The sequence below is a fragment of the Stegodyphus dumicola genome, chromosome 5 (assembly GCF_044657685.1).
Source record: "Stegodyphus dumicola isolate Sdum_Otavi_A_Nest chromosome 5, ASM4465768v1".
Classification (NCBI taxonomy): domain Eukaryota; kingdom Metazoa; phylum Arthropoda; class Arachnida; order Araneae; family Eresidae; genus Stegodyphus; species Stegodyphus dumicola.
Genome location: NC_140772.1, coordinates 99,275,457 through 99,289,449, shown reverse-complemented (window position 1 = coordinate 99,289,449; position 13,993 = coordinate 99,275,457). Strand labels below are relative to the sequence as shown.

The following is a 13,993-nucleotide window of genomic DNA, read 5'->3' as shown; positions in this document are numbered from 1 at the left end:
GTGGCAGAAGAATTTTTTAGGAAGTATTTTCGCAAATACCGCATATATAATTCGGATAATACGACAGTGTTAGCGGCGCAAGGAGAAAAATGTAAGTGTATAGGTAAAGTACCTCTGTATGTCCGTATCAAGGACGAACAAGTATAGGTGATGTTTTTTATAGTAAAGAATCTGCAAGCACATATAATTTTAGGAATAGATTTTCTTTCAGAAGCACAAGCAACGCTGGATTTTAATGAAGCGTCCCTTAAGCTGACGATGAAACCAGTTCGTGCAAAAGTATCCGACTGTACAAAAGTATCCGACTCCAACCTCGGCGAAGAAGCTCTCTTCTTTTCTAGAACTTTGTTCATATTATAGGTCCTTTATAAAAGATTTTGCAGCTATCGCTGAGCCATTGTTAAAATTAAAAAGGAAAAAGGCAAGATTCTCGTGGACGGCCGAAGCCAATAGTGCTTTCGAAAAATTAAAACAAGCATTAACGCAAGCCCCTGTGTTGAAATTTCCTGAAAAGGATGAGAATTTAGAAATTTCAGCGGATGCTTCAGATTATGCGGTAGGAGCGGTACTTTCGCAAAATCAGCAACCCGTGGCATTTTTTAGCCGAACTTTAAATCAAACACAAAGAAACTATTCCGGGACCGAGAGAGAGGCACTTGCAGTTCTGTTAGCAGTGCAAAAATTCCGAGTCTATTTTGGAAAGACGCCAATAACAGTGTACTCTGATCATGCGGCAGTAACTAGATTGTACTCAGGGAAAAACTTATCCCCAAGGTTAATAAGATGGGCACTCAAGCTACAAGAATATAATCTGGTAATCAAACATACCCCCGGAAAGGAAAATATCGTAGCAGATGCCCTATCAAGAATTAAAATAGATGAACAAGGTAATACTGTAAAGGTGGCAATACTCACAGCATGTACAATAAATTCCCGAGAAACTGTAATAACCGAACTGGGTAAGGATCCTGAGTTTGGAAGTATTTATGAGTATTTGAAGGATCCTGAAAATTTTAGCCACCAAGATATTGTGGCGATAAGAAATACGGCGGCCCATTACGAACTAATAGATGGTCTATTATTTTATACAAAAACTGCGAATTCCAACAACGAATTTCGACCTGTTATCCCAGCTAGTCTTAGATTAAATATCCTGCATGAGCTCCATGACAGCCCTTTAGCTTCTCATGCTGGTATTCGAAAAACTATCCAACGCGTACGCGAGGCAGTCTACTTTCCTGAACTGCAAAAGTTAACAAGGGCGTATGTCCAGTCCTGCCCAACATGTCAAGCCGTTAATTATATTAATTTCCGCCCGGCCGGGTTTCTAAATAGTATTAAATCCGAATTTCCAAATGAAATAATCGGCATCGATTTATTGGGCCCTTTCCCAAAAAGTCAGTTAAACAAAAGTCGCTATCTCCTTGTTATGGTTGATCATTTTAGTAAATGGACCGAAATTGTTCCCTTAAAACGAGCCTCCGCGAAATTAGTTACTGATTCTATTTTAAATAAATATATTTTAAAATACGGGGCGCCCCTAAAAGTTATATCGGATAATGGTCCTCAATTTGTAAGTAATATATTTGAAGACATGTGCCAAAAACTGGGCATACGTCATTTAAAAATGGTCCCGTATCGGCCGCAATCAAATATAGCGGAACGGGTCAATAGAAATAGAGTGAAAATTATCCGTAGTTATGTTAAAAATTTTCATAAAAGCTGGGATAACTATGTCAATGAATTTGCTTTCGCCCTTAGGACCGCAAAACATGATACAACGGGCAAAACTCCTGCTGAGTTAATTTTAGGCAGAAAGATTATAACGCCGTTAGATAAATTATTTTATGTGAAACAAAGAGCCCCAGAATTTAAAATGGGTGATATAGAAAAACTAATTAAGGAAGCAAAGAAGAATACTGAAGTAGCACAGAGAAAACAGAAACTCTATTATGACTTGAAACGACGGGGAGTAACTTATAAAGTAGGGGATGAAGTTTTAAAAATTAAGCATTCACTTTCTTCAGCACCAGAAGATAAAACTGCCAAATTTTTTCCACGATTTGAAGGACCATATATTATAGAGAAAATAACTCACGCTGTAGTAGTGTTAAAGGCAAGAAATGGTGAAACCTGTTCCGCAAATATGGATCAAATCAAGCCCTACTTCGATCGTAATAAAATGCAAATCTTTTCAGATCTTTTGCAGGATCCGGTACGGCAGACACCGCAGGTACAAGTTCCAGAGGTGGAAAAACGACAAGTACAAGGGCAAGCCACTAAGAGGCAGGAGCAAGTGAAAAGAAAATTTCCCCGCGGAAAAATTGAAGGTAGCAAGAAAAAGAAGCCGTTCCACCGTCCAGAAAAGAGAGTTCACAAACACCCCCAGAATGAAGAAGGGAGAAGGACGACGTATGCAAGGAGAACCAGGAGAAATGACGGCAACTATAAGCTCTAAAACGGAAGATCTACTCATCCGACAGGACTCTCCACAGCAAATGTCGCCGAACTGCGGAAGGGCCACCAGCGACGGAGGAAAAGTTACAAGGAAAATTTGAACGGCCAGCAACGAGGTCCAAGCAGAAACACGAAAGAAGTTTCCCGGTTCCGCCAAGACCAGCTGCCATCAAACGGACAAGACCACAAGCAGAGGAGAAAAAGAAGGTATTCAAGGGAGACAGAACTGGAGAAAAAAGAAAGCATCTAGAGGAAGGAACTGAAGGGCGAGCCCGTACAAGAAGGAGGATAAATCAAACAACTATCTGCACTACCTTTAAGGACTGGGCCCAGAAAATAATGGCCGAATATCACAAAGATAAGTAAAATTTTATGTTACTTTGCAAACTTAAGTTCATCTTTCATTCTTACTGCAAGTGGCAGATTTCAAGAAGTTTTACCTCATGCGAGGTCTACCTTTATCGCCAAAAGGGCGAGAAATGAGTTGTTACCGATTTTGGTATTATGTTTTTTCAATTACTCGCGCGTAAAACTAAAGTTGATGTATAATAGCGTTGTGTAAAGACTTAAATATTGTAAAAAGTTATTGTATAAATATTATTTAAAACATTCTGGCAAGAAAGAAGTTTTAGTCTGAAAGACTTTTTGAAATGTATTATTTCAATGTAGAAAGAATTGGCACTTGCTTTGAAAAGAATAGAAGTTAACAATGTACTACTAATGTATGTTTTCAAATGTATAAAATTAACGGCATGTTAATATGTTCTTATATACAATGTGAACTGTTATTTTAAATGTTAAGAAATACCGTGATATGGTAAAAGTGAAAGTAATGTTAAAATTTTTTTATTCGTGTGACTGTAAAAAGACTAAATCGTGGTGAATATGTGTTAAAGGTTGAATGATGTAGTTAGGCTCTCTGACGCTACACTTCAGAGTTAGCCACTTTCAGAATAGTACCTCAGGGTTTAGAGTTGAAATTAGGGTGTGTTACGAGGTCTTGGTATGTTGAAATTTAACACGTTAGTGTTTTGATTGTAGGAGGAAGTGTTGAACACATAGACATAAACACATTCGTGTTTGGTGTTCTTTTACAACACATGTCAGAGAGCACGGGGAGAGATAATTAAAATAGTCATGAATGAAATAAGAATGTTATGAGAAATATAATTATACATGTTACTTGCCATTTCATTGTGTAACATTTCATTAAACTAGTTTTCCTTCCAGATCTCTGGAAGGAACCAGATTTGAATAAAAGCTCCTGTTTAGATGCAGTACAGATGAAAAAATTGTGTATCCTGGGAGCTGCTATTGTAAAAACAAATTTCTTTCTTTTAAATTTCTAGTTTCTAGCGAAAAATGTTTGTAAAAGATTGGCCTCGCGTTAGATTCTAGAGCTAAAAGTTTTCAACAAGGTCGTTTTAGACCTCAGTTTCAAACTAATTAACTCTGGCGGGAAGTATGTAAGGATCTTAAGTTTTACTAACGTTTATTTTATTTTAAATCTTTACTATCACTTCTTATTTTCTACTTCCGGCCAGAATTATAAGCATTAAAGTATTTATGCAAAGTTTGTCTGGCGAACGCCAAGTACTTAAGTTGTGGCTTTTTGCCAAGCGAGAGAGAGGAAGCAGTTAGTCGAAGCAGGCCGCTTACCTCAGAAGTTTTACTCAGTTGCTGTTGCCTTCCAGGGCAGAGGTTTTAATCCTCTTGATAATTTTTAAACGTATTGTAGTGTTCTCAGTTATCTGTACTACATACGGCTTCCTGGCAATATAAGGCCAATCTTCCACGTTTATTATTTTAAAGTTAAATTAGAGTTTAGTTCTATTTTTTATATTTTTACGTTAGACCCCAAGTAGCAGGTCTGTGTATTCCGAAGTACGGAAGTTATTGTAAATAGAAAAAAATAAAGGGTTTTGTATACCCTTCTTGTGTATCCTGTCTACTTCCCACAGTTTTGAACATAGCTTTAGTAAGCTCTCTGTTCCGAGTCAGGTCCTTGCATGTTCCCGAAGAAGGTAAGACGGAACATTGAACCTGATAACTTTAAATACATATAAGAATAAAGAAACTGAGCTCATGGAGCCGAGTAACAGAGTGGGTATATATGTTTATATATATATTATATATATATATATATATATATATATATTTGTTAAAAAATATATATGTATATATATATATGTACACTTTTGGTGTGACTGATTGCCACCAAAAAGAGAGGTACATAACTATATGCTATAGCAGTCCTATATACAAAATTTCAATATTCTGAGGCTACTTATTTTTCACTTATTCGAGATACATATGTACGTACGTACAGAAGCCAAAAAAAAAAACCTTTTCTTAATCCATTTTTAATCAGTTTTATAATTCGCTTGGGGAGAAAAAGAGTCTTTTATTCTGTCCTTACGTACAGATGTCACGCAAAAACATCGTTAAATTGCATTCGAGAGTGGTCAAAATGTATATTTTCATTGAAATATGGTACTCAGAATTTTTCATGATTACAATACTTCCTTTATTTCGTAATAAATGTAACGAAAAATATCCGTTTTGAATCCATTTGAATCCGTTTTGCAATCCTTTTGAAAGAAAGAGTTCTTTATTTGTACGTACAGACATTATGCAAAACAATAGTAAAAAGGGATTCAGTAGCTGTCAAAATGGATATTTCCGTTGAAACATGGCACTTGAAATATTTTGCGAATACGATACTTCGTACAAGGAAGTAAAAAAGGGAGTATCAGAACTAAAAGGCTATATCAGGTTTAAATTAAAGATAAAATGCGATGGAAACGAATGTGCCCTAGAATTAAAATATCTGCAAATTTTGATGGTATGAAGTAGAGGTTCTCAACAATAAGTAAATCACCTTGATGGAAGGAGATTCTTTTCGATTTCAAGATGCTCGATTCAAACTGAAATAAAGTTTTCGAGCTTGAAGTCAAAGCAAGATTAGGACGTGTTTAAATTCATATGATACAAAAGTCATAAAAAATTCGTAAGCCTCCTGTAAGTGCATGATAAAAACGGCACTAAATTTTTGTTTAGTTTGAGGCTCTCATAAACGACAGACTAAAACAAATGATTCAAGGTTCAAATCAGAGACGCGCTGAACGCGGTTAAAACAGTAGAACCAGAAACACTAAAAAAAATTAAACATACACCTCGTGTAAACGCATCAGAAGGTAAGGAGCTGAGATTTGGAGGCTTTAATAGACATTTTCAAATTTTGACATCAGGTTTCTGTATAGTTATCATAAGTCTGAGTCTTTTGATTGCAAGTATAGGTTGAACTGATTTAAATTCCGCAGTTGCATCATCAGCAAAACAAGCGAATATTGAATGAAAGTCAGGAAGAAAGTTTATTAAGTTAACCATTTAATCTCAGACACGGTCAGATACTTTTATCACATTTAGTATAACGATATCTCATCAGATCACAAGAATAACTGATGAAATTCGCAAAGCTTCCTAATAATAATAGGAAGTTTACCTTTGTGTTTTTCTGACAGGATGTATAATAATGGATACTTTTTCTTTGAAAACAAAATATTATAATTTTCAATATATATCATTGAAATTACGCGCAACTACTGAACAAAGGATTTTTCTTAGAACAGATATCCTTCCTTATAGTATAAGGACATCAAATGCAAATATATTCAATTTTAGATCTCCTATCTCTATAATATGTACGTAATAATTTTCCTAAGCGACGAAATATGCAGATGAAGAAGCAGTCTTTACCAAACCTGATCAGTTACAACAAACAATAGAGTAAATTACAGAAAAGACCTGCATAGAAGATAATTTTATTTATTTTGCAGACACTTAATTTATTTGTATTTATTCATCTAAGTAATGTGATTTATCTTCTGTGCAGAAAACTTTGTCTTGATTGATCAATTAATCCCCTCAAAAATACCTTAATAGTGTTTTGGAAGATAAGATTTACTCATTTTTCCTAATGTATTCTTATATAGGATCTTGAGAATGAATAATGAGATTTTATGAGGTTTCTGTGCAGAATATATTGTACAAAATGGACTGTAAGAGCTTTTATTTAATTCAAGGAAAAACAAGAGTATATGCATATGAAAGTATGTTTCTCAGAGCTCTGAAAATCCACTTTTCGTTCGTGAACCATTTGAAAATTCTCCTAAGGTTAATATTTAGAGTCGCCTTAAGAGTTATAATGTGTTTAGTCTTTTTTTCTTTTGTTGAAACTAATATTCATCTTCAATGTGTACTTGGACATCTTACAGATTATTTTGTTCCCTCAGACTGTTCAAACTAAAGTATAAGATACTTAATTGTTGATCTTAGTTAAAAAAGAATCAGCCTATTTTCAGAAACATGCGAGACAAGTTGAATCGTCGATTTCCAGGACAATGAATTGTCAGAACTAAACCGTAGAAAGTTCTGATCCTTTTCCCCTTGACTTCTTCTTCTGAAGCTTTATTAAAAATTATATTTTCAGTGGGAAAACTGAAAATTTTGACCAGTTCAAAGAGAGAATCACATAAACAATTGCAAGTATTACCTCAGAATATGGAGAGATACTGAATGTCACGTATGTCATGTTGTAAATGGTACACTTATAAATATTTTTCGTTATCTTTTAGAATGACTGTATCACATAAAAGCGTTTTCAATCCATTTCGCTTAATACCTTTTCATGGAGATGTCACGATCCTGCCATTTATTTATATAGACTCTGTATTTAATATCAGCAACAATAAATATTTAGGAGCTGATAGGGACGAGATCTGGAGAAGCTCTCTACACTAGAATGCCATGAGTATTTAACCAAAATGATATAAGGCCAAAGGCTCTAATTATAAAGTCATAGAATAAATAAATAAACCTAATTATATAAGTCTAAAATTTACATTACGTAATTAATAAGAATAGTAAATTTACAGAGATTAAAAACCTCGACCAGAAGCGTAACAGTATTCCAGAAGATAGTTCTCTGAAGAAATCAAACAGCCGGATGAACATTTTATTCACTATATGGACTCACAAGGACTGTCTATTGAAGGTTAAGGAGTAAGAATGTCTTTCTTCTTCAGCTTTCGATTTTGAACAAACTTAGGCTTAAAACGTTGTAAACGCATTGTGTTTATATAGATCATCTCATTACTCAAAGAAAAATTAACAATTTCGCAACAATTATTTCTTATCGTATGTAATGTTTATGAAGCACGTGCTGGAGTTCAAAAAACTATAATTGTGCATTAATTTTAAAATCAGAAAATTGCACTGAAAAAAACCTTAAAAAATTCAGGGTAATGATTATTTTATAGCAGAAGAAACAATGGTTTAAATTTTATAGAAATGACTATTTTACAGCAAAGCACAATACCATGTGTATCAGGAACTCCCTGCAAAATTTTAATTTCTTACATTAAAATTTTAATTAACTTCTAGATTACTAATTTCAATCTCTTATTCTAGCAATATCGGGCGTAATATCCGTTGGTTAATATAGTTTCGCAATAGTATGGATCATGTACTACTAACGTTCGCAGGTCTTGTAAGATTCAACAAACATTGAAATAGATAATTGCAGGTATGACGTAAGATGAAGCGATTGTTACCATTATATTCTCTGAAAAGAGATATTAACAGAAGCATCTGGTCATTAAATTCTAAAAACTAAAAGAAATTTAAGGAAAATTTTTTTATTAAATATAAATCAAGAAAAATTTAATCAATGATATTCTGATATCTGGTGCGATCTGAATACCAACGAAAGACAGCGTTCAACCCGAAAACAGGTTTTGTGGACTATGTCAGTAACTGCGTATCATACTGAAAATTTGCATGGTGTACTCTCATGTTTAAATTTATGTTATTATATGTTATGTAGCAATCTCCTTACAAATGCATGCAGCTTTTCAATAAAATTACTATCAACCTACTTGTAAATTTTGTCTAATTTTAATTTAAACAGGCGTTATTCCGATCTATACTTAGCATGTTATTGTTTTGTAAATAGCACACAGATTATAAATATCTCCTTTTCCCACCAGGTTTTAAAGAACAATAGACTTTAAAATGTTGTTTCGTTATTATCTAGAGAAAATAGGTTCGGTGGAACCTTGAGTGGACTACGAATAATAGCAATTAACGCCTACGCATAAATCTATTTCAGATTTATAAAAAACGAATACTAGGAGGAACAGATGCGCAGAGTTCAAAGACGGTAATCATTGGTTTGATTTCCTTAAATAATAGACGCAAACATGCACATCCAGTTACTAAGTTTCTTGAAGTAACTTAGGACCGTTTTGAAAACATCCCCAACATCCCGCACAGAATCCCGTATGTATAAATTTAATTTTTACATGATCTTCAATTGAAAATTGTTGATTATAGTTCAGTAACGCAAAATGTCCAGTTAATAAAATATTTGTTACTGTTTAAAAAGTTAAATAAAACATTTCTGTACATTAACCATCAAAATTCATGGAAGTATTCGAGAATGAATTTACTGATTTAGAGCACATTTCGATGAATATTTCTAAATGGTATCGATCTGTTTTAAGAAGATATTACTTAATTAAAGATGAGTGATTATCGATTCCGTGTTAGGCAAAATGATACTGATTATTAGCTTTTCAGCTTGGCTTACAAATCCACTAATTACATTTTTTTCCCGTGAAATTAGTATAAAATGTTAGATTTCGTATTTACAAGCACCTCATGTCCTCCTTTTAAAACAGTTTTCATAATTTTTTTATCTTCTTTTGAGAATCTCTGTAGCTTGCATATATCTCTGGGATCAAATTTAAGGAACTTAAGCTCATAGCCAACGGTAATTCTACCAAGATATATTTTTAAATGACTGTTATTAGAATTTTCCGATGAAAAAAATGCTTCAATTTATACATTCTAAACAAAAATTTCTAAATATCACCTCATGAAAAAGACAACGAAGAATTTATGGAGTAATTAAGAAACATGTGATTTTTTATATGATTGATTATAATTTTTAAAAACATTCTTATGCATCATTTATCATTTTCCAATAGAAAAAAAAATTTTCATGAAACTTTTAAGAATTAGAGATTAAATTCAATCACTAATTTTTAAATAGATGCGAATATGTTTTCTCAGCAAGAAAAACATCCGGATGCATTAAAACATGCATAAAATCATTAATATATTACATACATTGTGATTCTCCTTATCCATATAAACATATTTTTGAATGAAATTTTTGTCATAATAAAAATATTAGTACACGTATAACTAATGCATATGAGACTTTAATTGCTCTATTCGTGGAATAAGCAAATTGCTTTATCGGCACACAGTAGTACATATACGTTTTATGATTAAATCTATTACAGATGTAGCATATATTTATTAATAATTTTTATAAAAATGTGCATAAATATAACCACATAATTACATTTTATGTAAATTGTTTTACAAGGATAAGTTCAATTCAGAACAAAACTGAGAAAATCCTATCTGTACTGAAAGCGTGGAAACAGAAGTTGTTACAGAATTGTCATATTAATTTGCTTATGTTTCTAACAAGGAAGTTTTCTTTCAAGACCTAGATTTTTATATGAAATAAAATAAAATGCTTTTTGGCTAATTCACAGTATCAATGAGATGTAGTTTGTTATATTTTTAAGGTTCTACATTTTTTTTTTTTTTTTTTTTTTCGGTTTTTGTCTGCGTACTTAGACAACTGCTTATCTATAACCCTTACTGCGAAAAGTCTGTCTTTGAACTGAAACACATGCATTTATGCCCTTTTGAATAAACCTGCCAATTAAACGCATAAAACTTACCAATTTCTGAATATCTCAGAAAAGATCGAGGATAGCGAAACATGGAAAAATCAACAAAGCAGTTTTGATTGGCTGTCTTTAAACTTACTCATCATTAAAGTTCCTCATCTTCTTGATGTCTTCAATACAAATTACCGAATGGCTTCAACATGCCAAGCGATTAACTATATCCATTCGAAAAGCGAAAGTGGAACTGCGACCATAAACAAACATCGTCATGCATGACTTGTCGGGTAAGAAGAGTGAAGGGGAAACATAAGGAATTCCACTCACCTTTAGGGAAGACGGGAGTTCTCCTGAGGGGGGCGTTTCGGATTCAGCCCATATCCACCGTGACCCAGATCTCCGTATTACGACGACTCACATGCACACAAATGAGAAAAAGATTCCGATCACTTTCACACACCGTCTAGAGCTCTTTATGATCAACGATCGTGAATCACTTATATGAAAGAAAAAAAAAAAAAAGATTTATTTGCCAACACCTTTTCTCTTTCTTGGCTTGGATATGATAGTTATTGACAACACATCAATTACTGGACTCACTGAGCCTTTTGTGGGTTTTCGCTTTTACTTTTTGCGTAACACAGATTATGATATCGATAAAACAAACATCGCCCTATTAACGTGGTCAATAAACGTTTGCACGTTTCAGTGATTTATTCCAGTAACGGTTGCTGGTTATTGCTATTGAACAATTGTCAGACAGAGAATATACGCGCAAAGATTTCGCGATTCACTTGAAGTGCTGCGATACTCAAGAAAATTGTATGAGGACACAGTGATAAAAAAAGCGATCATTGGATGGATATGATAGTGGGCTGTGGTAGAGCATACTGAGAGTAGAAGTGACCCAGTGGAATCAAAGTGGCAGAACTTAATTTAAAAAAAAGAAAAGAAAAAGAAAGTTGTCCTCGATTCCTTTTCGATCCAAGGGAAAGTTAGTCAGTGGCTAGCTGTAGGACCGGTTTCCAGAACGGGTTCCAACGGGCAATACTCCACTTTACGCCATCCGATGGACCGTTAAATTTTCTATTTATTTGTTCGCATACTTTGGATGCGATTTCGAAGGACGCCAACGTCGCGAAAAATCAACAATGAACGAGGAAGGAGATGATCAAAGATTTCAAAATAGAATTTTCGTTTTACTTCATTTTCTTATCATATACCTACCAGAAAAGATGAATGCATTACGTTCCTTGCCTTTCGGTAATAAGGATCATATCGCAAAGCGTTCGGGGTTAAATTCCTAGTATTGCGTGTAAAAAATTAATTTGCTGTATTTGTTGTTATTAAAATTACTATTCTGTAAAAATTATCTTAATCTAACTCTGAAGCTAACTGAAATTCCTGGCCGCATAGAAAAGGAATAATTGGCTATATAATAACTAACATAAGCAAAAAAAGTTAATACTGTATCATTAAATCTATGATAAGCTATGATGTGATAATATATGATCTATGATATGTCTTCATGTATATAGTAAGGTAAAAAGAAAATTGCAAGTATGTATTTATTAAAATAAAATTAACTATAAAATATTAGATATTGCTTTTAATATATTTAAAAAAAACTGCAGTCTAAAAGCTTCAAAATGTTTATTATTGACTTTTTAAAAATATTTTTAAAAATGTGAAAAATATGAAAACCCTAAAATTTAAAAAAATTGCAATCTGATATTCGTATGCAAATTACAGCTTAACGTCTGAAACAATTAAAGCTAAACAATCACAAAGGCGTACTAGTTTAAGAATTCATGATTCATGATGGAAATTCAGGATATAGAGCATATAAAATCATGTATTTAAAACGAACTATTTAGACTACCAATGTGAAAAACTTACTATTATAAATTAGTACTTTCTGTTTTATCAAGCGGCAAATTTGCAAACTGAAAACGATGAGCATCTCACAAAAGGTTTCCTTCGATATGTTTATTATTCGAAATGGCCCTTCACAAGGGCTATCTGCCTAAGGGAATGATGCATTTCCGGAGAGAATACTAAGGCAAATAGCCTAGCAATGACGGTACACATGGTAAAAGCACGAAAAATACCCAAGCATCTACTGATGTATCTGAGTTCGAATCCTGGTTTAACTACTAATATTCAGAGGTCTTGATCACTCGTCCAGTGGCGTGGCTAAAACCATAATGAATAAATCAGGAGAAAAGTACTCTTCATTTTGATTGTAATATTCCAGCGTTTTAAACAAAGCGTAAAAATGATGTTTAATTAAGAATGCTTATTACATAAATTAAACCAAATAAAATTTGCATCAATGAATAAGGCTTTATTTTAAGTAATATAATTATCTTAATATTTTGGCTTTAATATGACTTTCATTAACTTCCACCAAGACGTAGATTAGTTAAAGTATAAGTAAGCTTCTAGGTTTTTCGGAAAATGCTTGGCAGCATAGGCTGTAGTTTTTCTGCTGCTGGCGATTTAACTTGCCGATGCAGTTTCACTACCCGCGATCATTTCGCGCAGACTTAATTATGCTTAAATTTAATTAGGGGTGTTAATTTCATATTCTGTATTTAATTTTGTGCGACATGAGTTCTGGATACCTTCAAGCTAGCGCAGTTTAATTTATATTAAAGTTTTATTTTATGTAACTGTTAGGAGGACATGGGGAAAAATAGTTTGAAAATTTACTTTAAATATGATCAATGATCAGTTTAGTTTGAAGACAGATTGGACGAAAGGTCGTGTGCTAGTCTCTTACGGTTACTTATCAAACTCCGTCTTTTCATGATTACCTTTTCGTTGCTTAATAGAGAACAAAAGAATACTAATATAAGTTTCTAACGACGGAAGATGTGTTTTTATAACATGAATAAAACCGTTCGATGGGTAAATTTTACACTTTTTTTAACTTAAAATAAACTGGCGCACACGAAATGGAGCTATCTGATGAAAAAGATGAATTCAAGACAAATTTAATTTTTAAAAAAATAAAATTTTAAATTTGCTAGCCCTCGAAAGTGTTTCGCTTCCTCTTCCAAAGAAAACCTATGCAGTCGAATCTAGAGTTGTTTATATACCTAAATTTAATACTACGTTGGCCTGTTGCCATTTCTGTTCCTGTTGCACAGTATATATATTTTTATTTGAATTCTGAAATCATTAGTCAGTCACACCTCCGGGGCGGAATGCATCACGAACCGGAATGGTAACGTTTACCACTAAGGACAAAGGCGCGCAGCCTCATTTTCACGTAATTATTGTCCATTATATTCAATACCTTTTTTTATAAGCACACGTGTTTCATTTCATTATAAATCACTCATCGAGTTTTTCAGGATAACGTTCTATCATGCTGAAGCTTTCATGCACCCATCCCATAAAAAGTAATAATAAAAATTAACAAATAAAAAAAAATTACATTACGCGGACGTTTAAGGGAAAACGTTAGTATCGCGAATAAATAATTTTATTTAAGCTAAAATGTTCGAAAGACGTTTTCACCATTCATAATTTTATTTATGATAATATGTAGATAATAACTTTATAATGATAAGTAGATAATGACAGGAATAATGGATAAACTCATCATTAAGGGAATGCGAAACCGAGATAATTACTTCCTTGATGACTGAAATAATAACATTAGCTTTTATAATCTGTAGGTCAGGTTCAATGTCAAAGCCATTTAAGTAGTTTAAAAAAGAAACAGCAAATAAAATCCAAAAATAATTCACTTT

At 33.2% G+C, this 13,993-nt stretch overlaps 1 protein-coding gene across 4 annotated transcripts in view; it reads right to left on the bottom strand.

Moving 5' to 3' along the window:
- LOC118188644 (uncharacterized) overlaps positions 1-11,143 on the bottom strand; it is an 84,660-nt gene extending 73,517 nt beyond the window's left edge. The window contains exon 1 of one of the 4 annotated variants that reach the window (XM_085816897.1): positions 10,557-11,143. Coding sequence is in view for 2 of the 4 variants with exons in the window: in XM_085816895.1 (XP_085673021.1) it covers positions 10,284-10,326 (43 nt within the window). In the remaining 2 variants the exon portion in view is untranslated. Of the gene's footprint in view, positions 1-10,283; positions 10,523-10,556 lie in introns of those variants that run through there. The other 3 variants (XM_085816898.1, XM_085816896.1, XM_085816895.1) reach the window with 3 other exon arrangements.
- Between the last annotated feature and the right edge of the window lie 2,850 nt (positions 11,144-13,993).